The sequence below is a fragment of the Erpetoichthys calabaricus genome, chromosome 4 (genome assembly GCF_900747795.2).
Source record: "Erpetoichthys calabaricus chromosome 4, fErpCal1.3, whole genome shotgun sequence".
Lineage (NCBI taxonomy): Eukaryota > Metazoa > Chordata > Cladistia > Polypteriformes > Polypteridae > Erpetoichthys > Erpetoichthys calabaricus.
This window is the reverse complement of record NC_041397.2, coordinates 222,418,630-222,442,149: the sequence shown is the minus strand read 5'-3', so window position 1 is coordinate 222,442,149 and position 23,520 is coordinate 222,418,630. Positions and strand designations below refer to the sequence as shown.

Genomic DNA, 23,520 nt, shown 5'->3' with positions numbered 1-23,520 from the left:
CATTACCAAAGGATGATAAACAGCTGCAGAGCACTTCCAATTGCCTGTGGAGGATGGGGACTGAGTGGCACAATAGCATCTGTGAGGCAGTTCAAAAGTGCTGAGATACACAAGTCAAAGATACAGCACTGAGGGAACATAGTCTCTGATGCTCTGTTGGTACCAATTTGTTATCAACCATTGTCACTGCCAGACTTTCATGCATTACACAGTGTTTTTATCTTATTCTCTTTGTAATGTAATCTTTTAATTAAAACATAGCATCACAAGTGGAAACTGAAAAAGAGAAGTTGTTTGAACTTGCCATTATGTAACAGCTGATACAGGTATTCTGCTGATGCTACTGGGCACAAAGTTTGTTTGATGTACAAAATAATAAGAAATATTGTATAAAATCACCGTCAGGCTATATGCATAAGCTGTACATGTGAAACATAAATTTTGTATTTAGACTTGGGTCCCATCCCCAAGATTTCTGCAAATATTCAAAATTCAAAATACTTGTGGTCCCATGAATTTTGGATTAGGGATGCTAAACCTAGTGTATTAATAAAATTAAAAATGTGTCTGCTGGTCTGTTGCACCATTATGCAAAACTGGATAGATTAATCTTTGGAAAATTTGTACAGAATCTGAAGAACAGCCTAATTTACAATATTGACTACTAAAACATTTTGACCACCATCTAAACACAAAATGACAGCCAAGAATTCACAATAATGCACAATGCAAAAAACAAAGTGGTTTAGTATCAGATTAGTAAAATTAAGCTATTTTAGGGAACAGTGGAAAAAAAATAGCTATCGCCAACAGATGGTGCTAGTTACATTAAAATCATATAGCCTGAATAGGAAATAAACATGATTAATAAGGGAATCAGGGACTGGGATGAAAACTAGAGAATGAATATTGCCAATATTAATACTTTGCGCTGTGAAAAATGTATACAAGGTATAATGGCCATGCATCACTTGCTAAAAAAAAAAAAACACCTTAAGAATTCATTTATAATTTTATTTCTACAGTGTATGTTCATTCTAGAAATTCACTCTGTACAACAGAGACTGGGATTGTGGTCGGAATTCAGAAAGCTATAGAACCATATTTTATGTTACCTATCTTTTCAGTTAGGCACTATTCATTTTCCAGACCCATACAGCTGATTATTACTATTTTTGTATGTAAGCTTTCTTCACATCAAATAATAATACAGCTCTGTCAGATCCTGCACATCTTAAAATATTAATCTGTACATTTATAGAGCAATTATTGATTAAGCCCCTTCCTACAATAATGAATAATACTTTTCCTTTACTGAAAAGTTTCTATATTTTAAAGCAGCAAATAAAATAAAGAGATGCGTAAGAGCAGGAGAGCAGTTAGCTGGCAATAATAACGTTAAGCAACATTTATGAAATACCACTGTATAATCCAATACTCAGTTACACCGGCATCCACAATAAAGTTAATTTATACACAATGGCTTATTTACCAACCCTAATGCAGTCTTCCAACCTACTAGTGTACCAAAATCAGACAGATTTTAGGTATTCTACTGGAAATGTAAAAACAGCTGAAAATATGCTTACACTGGTGGCTATATATTATTATACATATTAGTAAGGACTAGTTATACATAATACCATAAACCAAAAGGAATCATACCTGGAGGGTAGCCTGGGCTGCCAGTCTGATACAAGTTTGGAGTATAGGTGGGAGCAGTAGTTGGATATCCTGCTGGGTATCCTAAAAATATATATGTTCAAAGTTAGCTGGATGCTAATAACGTTTTGCTAAACAGAATGCATCTTAATTTATAAATTTTGTACTGATGACACTCTATTTCCTGAATTGCTTTAAAAAGAAAAAAAAATTAGGCATCAAATGTAGTCAAACCTAAAATTATAAAAACTATTGGTAAAGAGCTGAATCAATCAAATCGTGTCTACTAAAATCTTGTCTGATGAGTAGCACATCAACATCTCTTACCTCAAACTTATTCTGAACCTTACAAAACCATACTGCTGGTTCAGGATGAGTCCGCTAATTTAAAAGAGACAAATATGGATGATTTTGGAATACTGAAACAGTAAACAGAAAAAAGAAGCACAGGACCTTCTCCACATAACAGTGGCTTCATGATAACACAGCAAGACTGACATTTTTGTTGTCATTATCAAGCTTGTGATAGTTCTGGAATGTTATTGACACCACACAACCATTAGGAATATTTCAAATGGCGCACGAAACCATGAAAAACTAACTAAAATGACTAAATAAGCATTACCTTACACAAAATAAAAACATAACTAACAGCAATGTGATAAACAAAATTAACTTAAAATAAAAACCACATACTTGAAAACCACTTACTGAAATAAATTAACTTTTCGATGATATTCTAATTTATTGAGATGCACCTGTAGGTAAATAACATTCGACGTGGCTTTTATAAAAGTAACATATAAATGTTTTTCATATAAAGACCATCACAAAACATAATCACAAACAGAACTTTGCACTATACCTTGGCAAGCTCGTTTTTAGTCTATAATAGTAACAATAAGAGCAGCTCACTAGTCAAAATGATTCTGATTATGAGTCAGCAGATCTTATTGCCGAACCACCCAAGTGGCCGTGTCAGCGTCGTACCCTAGCCCGATTTTTTTTCCTTTCAGTTATATTCTTGAATGAAAGCGCACTTGTTTTGTTATACATGTACCATTTTGTGAAAGTCTTTATTTGATATTTGGATTTCACACATTATACAAATTTTGTCATTAGTACTATAACATTGAAAAAATTTCTGAAATGCATGTGTTCCAAATAACAATATATTATTTACCCTACACAATTCCAGGCACCTCACAACCAGATAAACGAACTTGAGCTGGGAGAACTTTCTGTCCAACTTGAGCTACATTAGCCTGGGATGGGATAGCAGGCTGCTTGTGCTGATTGACACATTTGCAAAACTAAATTCCAACAGGCAGTTGAAGAGCAGTACGATTCTCTAAGTGGTGGAAATCAATATTGGTATAGCTGTCTTATAATCAAGAGATTGCGGGTTTGATTCTGGGTCCTTCCTGCATTTACCGTTTTGAGTAGTGAGCTGCTCTTATTGTTACTATTATAGAATAAAAACATACAGATATGTGTATGTAACAGCCGGTATAAATGTATGGTACTTGTAAAGGTTAACATTTTTTTTTTCTTATTCAGTTTAATTCTCTCAGTTACATTCACCCACCAACAACTCCCCCAACCCCCTCCCAATCTGACACTGTTAGTTTTCAAATATAGACATGGAATAACAGAGGTGAACTCGGATGGGGGTTCCACGTCGGAGAAAGAGAACAGAAGCCCTCCCCACGAGAAACGTCCAGTTGCACATAAGAACAATGCAGCGGCACCAGGCGTAAAAGCAAAAGATGACAGCGTTTGGATGCAGCAAGAGGTTGGGCGTCATCTTGCCAGTGAATCTTCTGCACACATGTCCTTCAACAAAATAATCCCATTGAGAACTTGTGGTCAATCCTAAAGAGGCAGGTGGACAAACAAAACCCCACAAATTCTGACAAACTCCAAACATTGATAATGTAAGAAAGGGCTGCCATCAGTCAGGATTTGGCCCAGAAGTTGACCGACAGCATTCCGGGGCGAATTGCAGAGGTCTTGAAAAAGAAGAGGCAACACTACAAATATTGACTCTTTGCATAAACTTAATGTAATTGTCAATAAAAGCCCTTGAAACTTATGAAATGCTTGTAATTATACTTCGGTATACCTTAGAAACATCTCACAAAAAGATCTAAAAACAATGAAGGAGCAAACTTTGTGAAAACCAATACTTGTCTCAGTCTCAAAACTTTTGGCCATGACTGTATTTGTGTTTTGTAAGTAAAAGGCCATACCTTTATTAACCAGCAATGTTTTAATTTCATTATGCAGCTACAATTATTTGCTATCACATTCATCATTTAAACTCTATACGCTCACATACTCACTCACCATGAAAATAATAATGTGAACTCAATCCTCAGCAATCCCTAAATGTAATTTAACTATACTAAACATAAGAATTCTATGTATAAGACATATGTATAGGAAAGTAAATAATACAATTGTAGATAAATAAATGTAAAATTTGGCCTTATGTAATCATCTTAAAATAATTTGAAAATGGTAACAAGTATAATAGAAAGATGCAATTCACAGAATACTGCATTTGTTTCATATTTTATAATTTTGAACAACTAATACACTAGACAGTAAGAACAAGGGCATTAGGAAGGTGAAGGACAGATACCTAAATATTGTATTTGTATGTTTTTACAATTACACAATATATGCCCTTTATAGGTTTTTCCCTTACAAAAACAAACACAAACTTTATAAGCTCACCTGTGTAAGCCATGTTTTTTGGATTTCCATAAGGAGTCCCAGGTTGAACAGGGCTATATACCGGATTCATAATGGAAGAAAGCGTATTTCTGCTAAAGAAAGAAGAAAAAAAATTGTAAGCATTTATCAGAGGAAAAATATAAAACTTAAAAGTGAAAAACAACAATTAATGGTATAAATTAGAATACTACATGTAAATACAATATCTGACACATCTCCCTAAATTATCAAATCAGAAAAAAGTCAAGACTTGAAAAGAAAACTGGTGGAATAACATGAACTTTTTGTATAGTAGTCAAACAAGACTATCCTGCCAACTAGTTATTATCATGTCTTCCCAACCTTAATGCAATAGATCATGTTAATCATATTGACCAAACAGAAAAAAAGAATTGGCTGGGGCCTTTTCTGTTATAAGTGATACAGTTCAGGGGTTTCTTGTAGTCACCCAGATACAATTTCTAAACCTTTGTCTCCCACAGGAGTGTCAATTTCATGATTTACTTGCAAGTTTATGCCCCCAATTGTACTACTATGCATCCAACTAGGAAATTCGAAATTATAAACAGCTGGCAAAAATAAAGCCTGTTAGTAATCATAGCATTGGTCTCCTCACTCCGGTCTCAGTTCTATTTCTTACAAGCATTCACTATTAAAGTAATGTCAATTGAGAGAAAATGGTATTTACTTGTTCTGTACTTCAGCACCTATATGCCATTTTGCACACCCAAAACTTTTAACTGCTGCAGACATAATACAGAGATCAGCATTAACAGTTACCAGGTTTGCCTTAGCCATCAATTACAGCCACTGCCATTTTTAGGTGAATGATAACCACTTTTTAGCTCCTAATTGCCAAGAATATCAACCATTTTAGTGATGCACTGGAAATTTATGAATAGATCAGAACCGCCTGGTTTATGTTCAGTATCATGAGCATAATCGGCAAATTGGAGTGTAATTTGCCAATTGCTCATCATTCTTATGATTAGAATAAAATGTAAGCTTTACTCATGTGCACTGAACTTCCTAGCTTCTCTTTATGTGGAAACTGTATAACAACAATCCGTATGGAACACACATTTAGACTGTTTATTTGTTTGAGCTATGACTTCATATAATGAGATTTATAAAATGGATGAAATCTGATGGAACACCCTATACATACAGTATATGTGCATATTTATTTGTGTACATTGCATGATGGTTTTTAGTCTAATTTTCAAGATGATGTTGTTTAATTATGATGCATGACTTTTAAACATAATTTAAGTAGATGTATGCTAAATAAGAATAAAATTAATAGAAAATGAACATATGCTGATTATCAATAAAAAGTCAACCTGTGTTCCAATGTAAGGCAAATAATGCTTTTTGCATGGATGGAAAAATCTTCATGTTATTATATACCTCACAAACTTTTATGAATTCTTGAATTATCTGTGCAAATGCAAAAAGAAAATTCACTACTGAGAATAAACAATCTATGGTTCATTAAGAAAAGTAATTAAAATCACTGGCTAGATTAAATGTATAATGTACACTTTAGGAAGAGAACAAAAACAAAACAACGTGATGTAAAATGAATGTTGTATCAGATGGGAACATGCAGTACAATGCTATCCATAACCAGAAATTTTTCAAATAAATTTTCTACTGTGATCCAAATTATTATAAACAGATCCAACTTATTTATGAATGTGTATACATCCCAGCTGCTCTACCAATCTCTTTCTAATTCTGGAGAGGTCTTTCACAAGTAAATTGGTATCCTAAAAAACAATGAGAACTTTAAGGCAAAGTTCAACTACGTCTGTATTTTGCTTAAGATTCAATGCTTTAATATTTCAACTAATAATTTAAACATTCATATATACGCTATACTGAGTATTAACACATTATATTACATAAAGTCAAAAAAGGAAATTTCCAGAAGTCACACTAATGGAGTTTTAAATGATAGAATATATGAATACAATTTATTTGTAGTTATTAAAATTCTTCAAAACTGCACAAACAAGTATTTGAAGCATACAGATGCAGAGGACAGAAAAATAAGGAAGAAGATGATCTGCTGTGGCAACCCCTAACGAGAGCAGCCGAACGAAGAAGAAGAAAGAAGAAGAAGCCTATATACCAACAAAGTATTCAACTCTCTACAAAACTGAAATTAATTAAGCAAACTTGAAAATGAACAAAGCCATTGCAATAAAATGCTGCTAAAGAAATGTGTTACTTTAATTTAACCTTTTTTTTTTTTTTAATTTATTTTTAATTCAATTTTGCCTCTTGGGACAAGCATACCACATTTTAAATGAAACACCTAAATACTATTCATATTACATCAGTGAATGAAGTTGTAAACACTTCAACAAGCACTTCCATTCTACAAGTAAATACAGGGAGTAAGCAGAAGTTCCTAAATATAAAAACGAAGAAGTGGTTTCACATTGGATGAACATTTTACATGCCACTTGGTCCATTTCTGATATAAACCTATATTTTGGAACTTCTAAACCACTAAAACACATCCAAGGAGAGAACCTTTCTTTGATACACTAATACAGGGGTCGGCAACCTTTTGCTAACTGTGTGCCAACTTAAGGTTTCAAATTATTCAGAGTGCCAACATCACATATTATTTTATACAAGTCGAGGTCAATATTCTTATTTTACCATATATTTTATTTTTATATTTTAATTAATTAATATATAGTGATATTCAATAATATGTAAAGTTGTAAACAACATTAAAAGAAATAGTTTCTTGAAAGATTTTTAAAAAAACTTTTTTATTATTAATGGGAGCCTTGCCCTTGCATGGTCTTGGCCAGTTGCTCAATATCAACAACATACTTTGTCACTTTGAGTTTGACACAATTTTCTGAATGTTCAGGCGTTAGGCGACTACGTTGTGGATTTAGCACTGCTTTCATGTGAGAGAAAATTTGCTCACAGGAATAGGTTGATCCAAAAGCTGAAAGAAGAGCAAAAGCAATTTTCTTCAAACAGATGTAATAATTCGGAAGGGATGTCCAACAGCTGAGAATAGCTGCAGACTTTTCTAGATTTTCATTTTCCAGAGACTTCCGTAGTTCAACAAATTTTGATGTCCATAATTCTGAAGATCTGAAGTCAATCTGTTGCATTTCAAAGTCATCAATATCCATCCAACTAAATAGTTCCAACTGGGTAGTTTCCAAATCAATTATATCAGGCTTAATGAGATACGAAAATAAGGATCCATGAATGTGAAAGTCTTTACTTCGTTTATCAAATTCTGCTTTGAGTGCTTCAATGTACTCTTGAAGCTCATCTACATTTACTTCAAATTGATTTGAGAGATTCTTCACATTCGGGAAGTACTTGAATGCTTTGATGTTGATATCACGGGAAAAAATGTCTAGTTTCATTGTAAATGCTTTCCAATAGCTGTAAAGATCAAGTACTGTTTGTCCCTGTCCTTGTAATTTCAGATTAAGTTCATTTAAATGTGTGCTTATGTCAGTCAGAAACATCAACTTTAACACCCAGTTGTCATCATTCAGTTCAGGAAAATGTTTCTTTTTTTCATTAAGAAACACCTTAATAGCTCCAAGGCAACTGACAAATCTATTTAAAACTTTGCCTCGACTAAGCCAGCGAACATTGCTGTGTAGCAGAAGATCTCCATATTCACACTCAATTTCTTGTAAAAGAAACTTGAACTGCCTGTGAACCAGTGAAGAATGAGAAATTATAAAGTTGACTATTTCAACAACAGTTGTCATCACAGAGACCAAATTCAGAGATGAGGTCTTTGCACATAGGCTCTCCTGGTGTATAATACAATGAAAATTCAAAAGTTTGCGGCCAACATGATTTTCAAGAAGTTTTACAAATCCTTTCTTCTTGCCAACCATTGCAGCAGCACCATCGGTTGTCACACAGAATAACTTGTTTAAGTCTATGTCACGTTTAGCAAAATAACTAATAAATGCAGTCAAAATGTCTTCTGCTTTGGTTGTGTCATGAAGTGGTAATAAGCAACACAACTCTTCATAAATGTGATTATTTTCAGGATATCTTGCAACCAAGGCTAAGCGAGACAAATCGTTTAAATCAATGCTTTCGTCAAGCGCAACACTAAATACTTGAGATTGTTTTAATCCAGATATTTGTTTAGTTGTTACATTTTCAGCTAAATCAGTTATGCGCCTCTCAACTGATCTTGCAGAAATTGGTATTTCTCTAATACGAGTGAATATAATCTCCTTATTTGGTAAATCACCGAATAAAATTTCAGCACTGCTTAAAAAAGTTTCTTTGATGTATTCTCCGTCTGTAAACGGTTTCCCTTTCAAAGCAATACATTCAGCTATTTTATAACTACATTCAGTAGCTTTAATCTTCATTCCAACTGCTTTGCTCAAAATACTAGTTTGTTTTTCGAAACCAGAAATAGCTTTTTTGATAGCTTCACTTTTCTCTTCTGAGGTTTTAAACTTAGACTGGTGTTTTGTTTGAAAGTGTCTTTGTACACTAGATGTGCGACACACAACACTTTCACAACAGAAAGCACACACAGCACGATCTTTTTGTCCAACAAATCCATATTCTTTTGTCCAATTTTCTTGAAATGGTCGATGATCAAGTTTCCTTTTCTTTGCAGCCATATTTAACAAAAATGATCTTCTGGAAATATAAATAAATCAGCAAATATCAATGCCAATATTTACATATAAACCACTACTTATAAGCAACAAAAAACTTTACAAAGATATAAATTTTTTTTATGAATTGTTTAAGAGCACACTCAGCAAACACATCCGGTTCACATGCATATTTATTTAAATTACCGAGTCATTCAGATTTTCAGATATTAAATACATAAATACACACATAAATTTGTCCGTGTAAACGCAGAATTATAGATCTACATACGTGCATATGAGAGGAAAACCGTCAGTAAACTGTCAGCTATAACTAGTCATAATGACACTATAATGCCGATCGCTGTACACAGCTTGTTTAGAAGCGTGGGCCTTAATTATATTTTTTCTAAGTAGATCTAGGAACTAATAAAAATATGACCATCTCAGTTTTTTTATACAATGGATATATTTAGATTAATCAATATGAACCATATATATTATTCAACTACCGGCATCCGGCCTTTGTAGATCTAGATCTGCATATTTGCAGCACGTGACCGGAACGTCGTAACCAATGTTCATATTAGAAAACATTTATAAAATGCAAAAACCAACGTTGTTCTATAGTGGGTATCGTTAAAATATCACCTGAAAAATTATATCTGTGCTTGTATACAACGAAATCCAGATATACACACAACAGGTTTTAAAGCAAATGCGCCACAATTTTTTATGTAATAGAATTTTGATCTCGCTAGTTGGCGTTACTGTCGTTAGTTTCTGAGATTTCGCAAATAGACTGTTCCCCTGACCTACTTAGACTGCTGTTACAACAAGTCTGGATAAGTCTGTGGCTGGTACCCTGCTACGCCCAAGTGCCGAAATGAGCGAGGAAACCCCGCTAATCGATTTATAATCAACTTTATACAGGAAACGTGAAGAGTCTGCGTGCCATTTGAAATTGCTTGGCGTGCCAAGTGTGGCACGCGTGCCATAGGTTGCCGACCCCTGCACTAATACCTTAGTGGTTTTTTTTTTTCGTTGGCAAGCAGCCAGTTGAATTAATGTTTTGAATGATGGAATGTAGTGGCTTAGACACTGGGCTGCACATTGCATATAACAGTAGTCAACCAATGGCTCAATGTAAGGGACATACTCAAAGTCACAAAATACCATCGGCGCAAATTAAATACAGAAGTATTAAAAAATATGGAAGCGTGCTGTTTGTAGTGATGGCCTAGGAAATTGTTTAATCTGATTTTTTTTTCTAGAATCAAGATCATAAAGTTTATAGTACATACATCAGGCTTCACTGTGGACCGGTGTGGTGTCAATACTGAACAGCAAACAACATTAAAACGTTCATGGAAAAAAAAAATCAAGTTACTTGTTTTGCATAACGACGTCAGTTATCCATATGCTAATAATATTCAAAATGCATGTACAGTATTTTTTGCTGAAATTAATACTTCCAGAAAAATCAGAACAGTTCAAACATGCTTTTTGAGTTGAAGACAGAACTCTTGACCAATGAATGTGCAGTTGAGGTGTCGGAAGTGCCTTGGTATTCAATTCATAAGACCAATCCTGTTTGAGCCAAAATTCTGCAATTATCTAAGAGGGGTATTCAGAGGGGTATTTTCATTTAATATACAATTATAATTACCATGCTAAAGTAACACAGAAAAGCACAATTGTTCTTTATAAACTATTAGTATCATATATGAAAGCATGTGGATTAATCATCTGATTTCTCTTGTGAAAAAGTAAGAAAAGAATTCACAAGATGTTAATGTTAAGCACTCTATGGATATGCCTGCTTTCATAGATCACACATCTACTAATTTTGGTACCTGCTTAATCAATTTCAGGGTAACAGATGTTACTAGGCAATCAACATGCACATCTTAGTACATGGGTTGAACAAGGGATCACAGACAAAAACTCCACATAGTAAAACAGGACATATAAATTCTGCACCATAATGACTAAGATATGATATAAAAAAATAGTAAATATGTCTACAAATAAGAAACGAATCTATTATTTCAAAGTGTTGCATTAAGAAAAGATTGATGGAGCCTTTAATACAAAATTGAAAATGCAACAGCAAATGAAAAAAGTGATTATACAGGCAGAAAGCTCACAACAGAACTACAATCAATGCTTATGATCTTCGTCTTACTTTAGATGATAATGTCAGTTTTGAAATCATACTAAACTTCAATAAAAGTGATGTGCTGTGAAAGTGCTGCATGCCTGGATTGTATACACCATGAAAAACTTTTTGCTGTCAAAATACCTGCTGTCAGCACAGGATGAATTTCACACAGTTCAAAAGCACTACTGCTGAACAACTAAAATGGCTTGTAGCAAAAAATAGAAACAAGTCACAGGGGAAATACAGCTCAAAAGGAAAGGAAAGATCGGTTTAAAAGAGGCTATTCAGAGCTGGCAAGAAGGCCAAACAAACTTGAAAAATGAAGAGTTGATAAAAAATTTTCTCTCACTTACCTAAGATGCTCCGTCTTGGTAGAAAAGCAACACAGTTACATTCAGAAAATGTGGCTAACAAATTAATTTAAGAAGTGAGTGAGTTTGTATGTGGTCCAATATTTTAATAATGGTGGGCAGATAATGTAGGATGACAGGAAATGCGACGCAAGAAACGTTGAACACATAACTAGAACAGAAACCTTTTCATGTTCTACTAATAATTAGCAAACCCTTAACTTCTCGACTTGGAGACAGCAGTTCTTACCTCTGCACCAGCTAAGCAGACGTACAGTATATGTGTTTGTCGTACTCTATCCCAATTTCTTTTGGTTAAATTCTTGAAAAAAAAAAAAAAAGCACTTGTTTTGTTCTGTGTCTTTTGTGAAAGTGTTTATTTGATATTTAGACTTCAGTTTTCACACATTATACACTTCACTTCAGCATTTTGCCAATTATTAGTAGAACAAAGTTTCTGTTCTAGTTATGTGTTCAACATTTCTTGCCTCACATTTCCAGTCATCCTACATTTACACAGATCATTGTAGACACGGAACACACACATGAAATGTACGTGTTCCAAATTAACGCTATATTATTTACCCTATACAATTCAAGGCACCTCACACCCAAATAAACAGACTTGAGCTGGGAGAACTTTGTGTATGTCTAAAGCTGCGTCGGTGGGGGATGGGATAGCAGGCTGCCTGCTGCCGGTGCTGACCGACACATTTTCAAAACAAAAAGACGCTGATGAGGAGGTGTGAGGGAATTTAAGGTGGTCCGACATTATGAGTTTTTGTTCATAGGCTTCAGGGATTCTAGTGTTAATGCATGCGGGCTGCAAATACAACTGTAGTAGTGATGTGTGAATACGTTTACAGTACGTATGTATAAAAGTTCTGCAGTTGGGTGCTACAGCTGCAAAGCATCATGGGGTGCTGAGGGGGAAAATATTCATCTAACCTGGTTGTATGGCAAATATACAGAAAAATATTAGGCAAACAAAGATCTGAGACAACACAGCATATTCACTGTGAAAACACTTTGGTGAATTTCCATAATCCACACAAGTTAAGACCCTCTGAAAAAATTAATAGTAAAGTCACTCTTTGTAATGTGTATAAATGTTATAAAATAAAATGCCCAACTTTTTCTAAATTTTAAATGTTAAATGCCAGTCTCCTACAAATATGATAAAACTGCAACAGACCATATAATAAAAAGGCATTACATTTTAGGGTGAGAAAAAAGGCTTCAAATGGAGGGAACAAAAATAATTTAACCAAATGAAAAATGACATTCTGATGTGCCCTATTTACAGCAACATCAGTACATCATCTTTCAAATGCACAACAAAATATCTGTGTTACTGTCCCAAATTATCATCCTTCACATCTTGTTAACTTTTTGGGGAACTACAAGAGACAAGCACTCTCTAATTCTGGAAAGTAAAGCTTTTAAGTGATTCTACACTAACCTCTTCAAGGTTTGACAGCTTTCAGGTTGGTACAAGTAACTGAATGTGTCAGTTGGGGCCGCCCACATTGCCATTTCTCAGGAAAAAGCTAACAGAGGAAATGGATACACAATCTGAAAAATATATGAAGAGGTAATGATAAAAACTATGCACCTTACAAATGCACAAAACACACAAACATATAGCTTTCTAATGAGATTATTAATTTTTTTTACTAGAAATAGAAGAATACAACACAAAAAGTATTTTATTAACTAGCCGAAGCCGAAATGCACACAATATAGAGCTTCCACAAATGACACTATTATTCTAAGTAAGGTATCCCAATCACATTAACAAAGGACTGCAAAGTGCTTTTTCAAGTGACCTCTAAAATTCAAACCATAAGATTTTTCCATTTAATGAAATGTCTATTAATATGAGGCTCACATTTGCAATAAACTGTCCAATAATTAACTTAGCTGGCAATAGTATATTACAAAAGAAAGTTATCTGATCAGAAATTAAAATTGAAATGTATTCAGCTCCAATCAAATTCAATCATTATAACTTTCAGGCAGTCACAAGTCAACTGCCATTTGGCATTAGGTTTACAGAAGCAAAATGTATTTAATATTTGAAATGACTGCTTAAGCCCTTTCCCCTCAATTATGTCATTTTATAACAGGAGAACTTAAAATTTGCCTGAATATAAACAATGCTGGCATGCTCCTTTAGCTTGTACATAGAATGATACCAAGCAAAAAATGGAGCTCTGCAGAGGAGCCCATTAAAAATTAAAGCAGTGCTATTTCTCTTTATAAAGTATCCTGTTTCTCAATTAATAACAGAAGGAAAAGTGTAAATAATTTGTATCATGAAGTAATGTGCAAATATGGATAAAGCTAATAGCTTAAAAAAGGGAAAAAAGGAAAATAATCTTCAGGATAGCAGCATTAAGTAGAATCAAAAGATTTGAAACTTAATTTTAAATATTCAAAATATACAGATGGACTTGTTTGACATTCACATATGAAGGTAAACAGCCCTTGTTCTTCATATTGCAAGCTACAAAACTATGTATTTTATTTATTTGTAGTCACCTCCCAAATAAACAGTTCAGAAGGGAATTTAGATATCACCTCCATTTGAAATATATATTGGAGGTACAGGAAGAATAAGGGGGTATGGACCCTGAAGAAATTATTTTTCAAATATGATTTGTGTTGCAGAATTAAATGTGTCACAGAACTCTTTAATTCTTAAAAGGCTCTATCAAATTTAGAAACACTGCCAATGTATATTCCATCTCTTAATTTCAGAGACGGAGTTCTTAAGTACTACTGGAATAAGCATTAAAAGTTTTCATAATCATGAACAACAGAGATTAGTAAACTACAGTATAATCTGCTGGTGACACTTGCAGAAAATTAAACCGACGATACATCAAGCCAAGACATAACAGACACACAAAATCATAATTCAGGTGGGCAGAATACCAGCAGAAAAAAATACCTAAGTTCAGTGACAAAAATTTGATGCGTCTTGTTAAAATAAATAAATTAGACAAACCACATGTGACATTAAAACATAATTTAAAATAAAAAACATCATCAATGAAATACATCATGCATACATATTACACAAAAGGTCAGTGGTCATAATTAAGCTTTATGGAGTTGTGGGAATGATATCACCATTAACATTTCATTTCTGATGTCAAGTAGGTGAGCATGCTAATAATTAATAAAGCCTTGAAAAACAACAATCAAGCAGTCATCCTGGGTCCCAGTGCTACTACCCTGCCTCACTGCATAAAGTTACTTCACTGTTACTGCTAATCTTGCAAGTAAGGTTGATTTCATCAGTCATCAACTGACAAAGTACAGGGCTTTAATCTGAGCAAAAAAACACCTTTGACTTTTCTTAAAGCTAATTAGTTATTTTACTTTATTTTGCACATATTCACGTTTTTTTTCCTCATAAGAAAATGAAAACTGATGTTCTGCACAACAGGATCTCCTTCAGGCCTGACTATTCATGTGTCCAGCAATGAACGTTGAGCCTCCCACATATTTTTTTATTTTAGTATTGGCAGCAAATACTGGAGCACAAACATCGTTAACATATCACACTGCAAATTTCACAATGCACATTAAACAAACAGGACAAACAAATGGCAGAAATAAGCACAATTGCTACCAAAACATTTAACAAACTTGCTTGCAAACTCCAAACACCTAACATACATGCAGGATTCAAACAGACAAGATATGTTCATGTAATAGATACGTTTTTATTCAAAAGAAAAAAATAACCTACATAATTCGTATTTCTGGTTCCAAATCAGACAAAATGCATATGTGGTACTACTACTTAGAAAGCTGTGTTGGAATACTTAACTGTAAATGTTCTGTGCTTTATGCACCCAAAGAGATATTAAATCATATTAAGTGTCAGTCTGTATAAGAAAGTACAGTATCATTCCTGCAAAGGAACAGTGTAATATTTCTGGAAATGTAGAAATCACTTTAAATGTCAACGGGGTGTAATGATATAAATGCAACTCTTTTTGATGGTACCTGTGCACTGTGTGGATTTCCAACTCGCATATTTTCAAATAAGTCAAATAGTATGCGGTATCCCATCTACATACAGGCCCCACTTAAAACATCACTAAGACAAATGCATTAAAAACACTAGCAGATACTATAATGGGATTGTCTACCAACTATGACAGTCTAGACTTGGGCTTTCAAGCTTCAGGATGGTCACAATGGCTGCAGAGTCATTCCAGACACTTTGTTAATTAGTAAGCAACTATTGCTGATAGCAAAGCATAATCCTTTTACCTTAATTTTAATTAATACTGGGGGCTCCGCCCCCTGCTCGCTTCGCTCGCCAACCCCTGTGTTTGGATAACACTAGAATTACCAGAGTCTACGAAAAAAACTCGTAGATCCGGCCCACCTTAAAACCGTTCTCACCTCTCCTTTATCTTCTAAATGTGCCGTTTAACACGAGCAGCAAGCAGCCGGCTATTCCATCCCCCACCGCCGCAGAACGTTCACTAAGTTTTCACAGCTCATGCCTTGTTTGATTTTCTGGGAGTGACTGAAGTGCTGGAGTTTTAGAGTGGAAATAATAGATCGCTATTTGGAACACACGCATTTCATGTGTGTTCCGTTTCTACAGTAATCTGTGTAAACACATTTTTAAATCAGAAACGTTTTTCATACTTTAGTAGTAAATGACAAAACGTAGGCATAAACTATGCAATGTATGAAGCCTGAAGTTCAAAGATCAAGTAAACACTTTCACAAAAGGTTCAAGGATAATACAACAGCTTCCGTGGCGTAGCGGTAAGATTTGCTGATTTGTAATCAAGAGTCCCTGGTTCGATCCCCATTCACTCCTATATTTGCCATTTTCAGTAGTGAGCTGCTCCTTTTGTTAATATTATACAGTACACACATACATTTGGTTTGCATCTGTAACACACGGTGTGCATTTATAGGACTTGTAAAAGTTATTTTTTTTTACTTTTATTCTCTCTAAATCACGATACATACTACCTCCAAACCCCCCCCCCCCAATAACCAACCCCCCCACACCCCTGCCCAGGGATCTGACTGTTATTTTTTATTTGAAACGGAATAACTGGAGATGTGAGTGGTGTTTTGAGACAATGGAACTGGACATTCTCTCATCTGGAGGGATAAAAGCTGGCGAATCTGCCTTCTTCGTATCTCACCGTCACTTGATTTTTTTTTATTCAGTTTTATTGAGTGTTCCTGCTCATGCTGAATTAGTGTACACCTTATGGTTTATGATGTCAAGAAAACAAAAAAACACATACATAGGTATGTATGATATTTGGAATTATTCGTTTTATGACCTGTATAGTACATTTCAGAAAACTTTGTAGCACGGATGCAACATTATTCATATTATTCATATTCATTCGCATAACATCTTGCAGTTTGTAATCAGTGACTGCGTGTTTTTTTTCCCCCGATCTTGCCAGTCCCCACATGTTTCTGTATGCTGTTTCTTTTGTACTCCAGGACATGCAGAGGATAGAATAGTACAGAGCAGTAAGTTCAGCGCTATATGCAATCATCAGATTCAAATGTTAACTGTTCACACACACGCAAGGATAGTCTTTCCTACATTTACAACGTGTGTACCTGTTATAATGTACACGCTTCTCTCTATGCTGTGGTTCCTATTACACACCTGAAAGAAAGAGTGTTTAAAAAAAATAGAAAATGTGTTTACTAGATTACTGTAGAAATGGAACACACATAAACTGTGTGTGTTCCAAATAGCGATCTATTATTTCCACTCTAAAACTCCAGCACTTCAGTCACTCCCAGATAATCAAACAAGGCATGAACTGGGAAAACTTAGTGAAAGTTCTGCGGCGGTGGGTGAAGGAATAGCCGGCTGCTTGCTGCTCATGTTAATCGGCACATTTAGAAGACAAAAGAGAGGTGAGTACGGTTTTAAGGTGGGCCAGATCTACGAGTTTTTTCTTAGACTCTGGTAATTCTAGTGTTAATCCATCCATCCATCCATCATCCAACCTGCTATATCCTAACTATAGGGTCACTGCGGCCTACTGGAGCTAATCCCAGCCAACACAGGGCACAAGGCAGGAAACAAACCCTGGGCAGGGCGCAAGCCAATCGCAGGGCTCGCACACACACCAAGCACACTCTAGGGACAATTTAGAATCGTCAATCCACCCAACTTGCATGTTTTTGGACTGTGGGAAGAAGCACCCGGAGGAAACCCACGCAGACACGGGGAGAACATGCACACTCCACGCAGGGAGGACCAGGGAAGCAAATCCAGGTCTCCTAACTGCGAGGCAGCAGCACTACCCACTGCACCACCGTGCCGGTGTTTGGTTAATCGGATATACAATTTTAAAAGCTTTTTTTTCTTTGGAATTGTTTCAGTTTCATTAGTTGCACTTTTTACTTTAAAAGGTTTATTAAAAACAATATATGGAATTACCTTTTCTTCAAGATCACATTGAATTTTGAATCCGTTTTTGGAAATACATTGTGACAACGCAACGTATAAATCGCCCGTGAGTTAATATTGTTTCTGTTTCTCTAATAAATAATCCAATGTTTTCTAATGGTTGTCCCTTTGATTTGTTAATTGTTGTAGCAAAAGCTATTCTCATGGTAAACTGTACACATTTTAATACGAATGGCATATCACGATCTCCTTTGGTGTCTAATGTTATTTGTGGAATATATACATCACCTTACTTGTCGCCTGTTAAAATTTGCATCAATTCTCCGTCATCATAAATATACACCTGACCGAATTGTGTATTCTTTGAAATTAAACTTGTCGTTGCTTTAACTGTTAAGGGACGACCTTGCTTTGTCCTGCTATTTTTTTCAATTACACCTGGCTCTGATGATTAATCACCTTTTGTTTGCGCTAATGAGATCTTTACTATCTTTTTTTTTTTTTGATGCTGTAGCGACTGACGTAATAAAGTGCCACAAACGTTTTACTTGAACAATCGCCGACTTCGTAAGCCCAAACACAACTGTCTAGCACCCTCTCCGACCCCTGCTCCCCCAGGTCTTGCCTCCCCCTTACCGCATCAATCAGTACCCCGCTATCAGTCTTCTGTGCTGTACTCCGCACCCCTCAATCGGACCTATCAGTCACTTAAAACAAAAAAGGCTTCAACCTGCTGGCGAGCTGCCTGTTCTGCTTGTCGCATGTCGTTGTTTTAAGAGCCGGGAGCACATTGTGCGTGCCTGCCAAAAGCAATCCAAAAACCGCTTAGTTAGAGGTCTGTGGACTTGTTTTAAATGATGTCTCACTGACTTATCTCGCGTGACGTTATAAAAAAAAAATAATTGTCCTTTATTTCCGGCCTGGGCGTGGTTAAATCGCTTTCTTGCAGGACGTATAACGCTGCCCCTGTTTATGAAGTTCTAATCTTTCAATTCTGAGCCCTATTGGACGTGCTTTGTTTTCAATTCCACTTGTTCTGGGCTGATTATCACTTTCCTTATTTTTTAAATTTGCACCTAGATTATTGTTTTTCTTTTTAGCATTTTTTTTTCTCTCCACCGCATTTGGGTCTCTTTTCTCCACGCTTTTCTTTCGTTTTCGTTTAGTCGTCGACGTTTCATTTCTATCCTGTTCGTTTCATTTCTACCGTATTGACCTTATACACTTTATATGCACTGGGAGCCATGGAGCTGTGTGTGCTGCGTGACTGCCTTTACACTACTCATTTTTTTTTCTGTCCATGGTCTTATCTTGTAAGTAGGGCGTGTCTCGCACCGTGGCAAGTGTTTTTGGTCTCACGGGTCTTTAAAATTGTCTTCCGAGAGGATCACGTATCGTAGCCTTACATTTGCTTTCCATTCCAGGATTTTCTTTTATATAGAGAGAGATTCTTTTTATAATTCAGCCCCCATAATCATTTAGTGTTTCCTTAACCCACAGGCAAACAATAATGAGAAGTGAAGAAAAGCAACTCAACAGATGACAAGTTGCCTTGATCCCATTTGCACCTACAGTATGTGTCCATCATGCAATTTCTGTTTCATAATGGTTTGGGGGGGAGAAAAAGGTTTACCTGTTCTGGTTCACACAATATCTGGATTGTGCATTAAGAAAAATTAAAAATCAATAAAATGAAGTGTTGGGGCACAAAGAAAGGACTAACAGGTTTTAGATTTAAATAGCTTACTTTATTAACAGCAAGAACCAATTGGCTTGCATTACACCTTAGTATTGGGTGGTTGCTGATAGGAAGAAAACAAAAAAACACACACTATTAAGAGCTCTAAGTGGGGAGTGACATCCATCACATCTTCTACAACTCTAATGACCAGTGCGATTTTCTACACTGTGGTGTATTGGGCTGGTGATATCAGTTCCAGGGAGGCCCAATGAAATAAGCTAATTAACACTAGAATCCATGAACCCTGCGAAAATATTCGTAATGTCATGCCACCTTAATTACTTGCACCTCCTCATCACTGCGTTAATTGTGCACAGATATCACCTATGTTTTGCAAATGTGTCAATCGGCCGGTCAGACAGCCTGCTCACCCATCCCCCTTAGTTAGTCAGCTAAGGCCAGACACAAAATTCTCTGAGATGAAGTCTGTTTATCTTGGGAGTGAGGTGTCTGGAACTGTATAGAAATATATTGTTCCATGCCTACATCAATCTGTGTAAATGTAGGATGACAGGAAATGCGAGGGAAGAAATGTTGAACACATAATTCAAACAGAATTTTTTTTTCATATTTTATACTAATAACAAAATATTAATGTGAAGTGTGTAACATGTGAAGACTTAAGTCCAAATAAACACTTTCACAAAAGGTATAACAAAACAAGTGTGCTTTTAGTCAAGAATAAAAAACCGAAGAAAAAGAAACTGTTCAATATACATGTTTCTGTCAATGTGTGAAAACTGAAGCCCAAATATCAATCAATACGAAGTAAAGACATTTACATGCATGTGTGTGTTTGCATCTTTCATAGTGGAAATGTGGCAGTGCAGCAGTAAGAACTGTTGCTTCATGATTGAGATGTTGTTGGTTCAATCTCAGGTCCTCTCTGCATTTAGTGCTTTGAGTGGTGGGCTGCTATTATTGTATAATTCAGTTTTATTCTCAGTCACATTCACACTACCCTTGATCTGACACTGCTAGTTTTCAAATAAAGACGTGTTATAATGAAATGTGATTTTTTTTCTCCTTTACTTTTTAGTTTGTTTATCTCTTCTGTGATATGTTGTCATTATAAAAATTATGTACAAGCTTTTACCTTTTCAAGAAACTCCACATGCTCATTCATTCATTTCATCCTCCTAGATTGCTGTCCAGGAAAGTAACATGCAGCTAGTTGCACCACTGTGGTTTTGTGGAAGTTAAAGGCCTACATACACTACCAATTTAGGATTGCCTTTCCTAGCACTGAATATTTTTTAAATTTTAATTTTCACAATATTTGTCTCAGTAATGTTGCTTGGGAGTTTACATAGATGCAACTGTATTGTTAGATAACAACATTAAAATAGTTTGACCCACCTACTATCCAATTTTATCCCTTTGTACAGTAGTTACTACAGCCCTGCACATTCCCATTTTTCTTTATAAATAAAATAAATAAATAAAAAGAAAAAAATCGGTACCAGTACACTTACTCTCCACTGTTTAGGCATCCTCTCACCACTGAAGATTGCATTAAACAATTTGGTTAAAAACTCCACTGCCATCTCTCCTAAACACTTCCATGCTTCCATTAGTATGTCTGCACCAACAGTCTTTCCATTCTTCATCCTCTTCATAGATGTCCTTAATTCCTCTTTGCTAATTCATTACAATTCCTGATTCACTATCTCCACATCATCCAACCTGCTCTCTCTCTCTCATTCACTTTTCATCTGCTCAACACACTCCTCGCTTGCGTGTATGTTTCCATCTTTATCAACCTAATCTGCTGCACATCTTTCCCAGCTCAGTCCCCCTGTCTTGCCAATCGGTACAGGTCCATTTCTCCCTCCTTAGTGTCCAAGGTCTCCTACAACTCATCATACACCTCTTCTTTAGCCTTCGCCACGTCTTTCTTCACCTTATGCCTTAACTACTTGTACTCCTGTCCGCTTTCTGCATCATTCTATCTCACTTCTTTGCCAGCCTCTTCCTCTGTATACTTTGCTGTACTTTCCTATTCCACCACCAGGTTTATTTGTCCTCCTTCCTCTGTCCAGAAGTGACACCAAGCATCCTTCTAGCAGTCTCCCTTACTACTTCTGCTGTAGTTGCCCAGCTATCTGGTAACTCTTCACTGCCCCCCATTGCCTGTCTATACCTCCTCCCTGAACTCAACCGTACAGTCTTCCTTTTTCAACTTCCACCATTTGATCCTTGGCTCGGCCCTCATCCACCTGTACTACTGGCTCTGTGATATCTGTAATTTGAGAAAATGGAATGAAGTAGAAGGTACTGGAACACACCAACTTGGCCGGCCTTAGATTTCCTCTTTGTATATGTTGCCTTGTACTACAGTTGTCAATAATTATTACCCATTCAGAAACAATGTAAAAAAGCCTTTAACGGAATGTTCTACCCAAAAATTATATAGTATCTATGAATTACCCTGTGTTGGGGTAACTAAGAAAAATTTTTAATCTCATGTTTTCTTGGGAAAAACAGAGTTCACAAAATCCCTGCTACAATAGGCTTCAATGGAGATCCACAGCAAACAATATCAAAACATCCATGAAAAAAGTCTCAGATAACTTGTGTCATGTAATCTAAATGTCTCACAACTTCGCAAAAACATTTATCATGAGAGAGAGAGAGAGAGAGAGAGAGAGAGAGAGAGAGAGAGAGAGAGAGAGAGAGAGATTTGTTCAAATGGCACTGAGATTTTGAAATTGAAGACTCACTTTTTAACTAACATGCCCAGGACTAACAACTCTGTGTTAAGTTCTATATCCTATTGTACACAGTGAGTATGGGATTAACTTTCACTTTCCTTTTCACTGAAAAACAAAATCACCTCATTACATTATTTGTGAATTAAATTCATGCTGTGTTCCAATTTTGAAACAATTTAGATATTACCTCTATAAATTAATTACGACATACTCAAATTTTCCATACTATTTTGAGAAGTGTTGATTTTGTTTATACGATGTGGCACTGTAAGCACATGGCCTATAGCATAAAGCAGAAAAAAGTACAGCAGACAGAAGCTAGTACTATGACCATAGTGATGGTCAGATCGATCAACTGCTGAACAAGATTGACCTATTTTTACCCCAAAAGACTTAATCGATTATTGGTAAATTATCTCAAAAATGACATGTGTACAGCATGTGCCATTTTGTTGACAATCTTCCTGTACACAGGGAGTGGATAATCAAACTTTAGGGGAGAGTGAAGACAGGAATGTTAGCTTTATTAAAGAAAATGGAGTAATAAATTTAGAATAGGGAATTGAGAAATCATGTTGTACATGGAAAGGAATAGGAAAGAGTAAGGAAACAGAGGCACATCTTTGGCAAAAATTAAAATTGTACGATTTCAGACCTTTTCATGTTGTCCTTTAATTAAAATGGAGATTCCTTGTCTGTGTGAGCCTGTGCATAGTACAGCAGTTAACATTTCATTGAGAAAATAAACAAACAATAGACATTTTGGCTTAAAAGGCAAATGTGTTGATTTTACATTTACATTTGTTAAGCATTATTCTTGTATGTTCATGATAAACATGAACATTTAATTAGAATCATAGTTTGTAATTATAACAGAAAATTTTCTTTTATGTCATGTGTATTATGGAAAATATTTCTGTACATGTTTTATTAGTTTAAAAAAGGTATGTTTTAAGGCAGTCTCTCAAGCACTGTGGCTTCTGACAGTGGGTTGCAAGTAGGAAAGTAAGAACTAATTTAGATAGATTAGATAGATTAGATAGATTAGATAGATTAGATAGATAGATAGATAGATACTTT

At 35.4% G+C, this 23,520-nt stretch overlaps 1 protein-coding gene across 7 annotated transcripts in view; it reads right to left on the bottom strand.

The window, feature by feature from the left end:
• Positions 1–23,520, bottom strand: part of fam168a (family with sequence similarity 168 member A) — a 193,489-nt gene that overhangs the window by 90,226 nt on the left and 79,743 nt on the right. For 3 of the 7 annotated variants that reach the window (XM_028800345.2, XM_028800340.2, XM_028800341.2), the window contains exons 3-5: positions 13,012–13,124; positions 4,405–4,496; positions 1,666–1,746 (exon numbers count right to left, since the gene is read on the bottom strand). In XM_028800345.2, the coding sequence (XP_028656178.2) occupies positions 1,666–1,746; positions 4,405–4,496; positions 13,012–13,085 (247 nt within the window). In that variant the 5' untranslated portion in view covers positions 13,086–13,124. The remainder of the gene's footprint in view (positions 1–1,665; positions 1,747–4,404; positions 4,497–13,011; positions 13,125–23,520) is intronic. The other 4 variants (XM_028800343.2, XM_051926833.1, XM_028800342.2 and 1 more) reach the window with 3 other exon arrangements.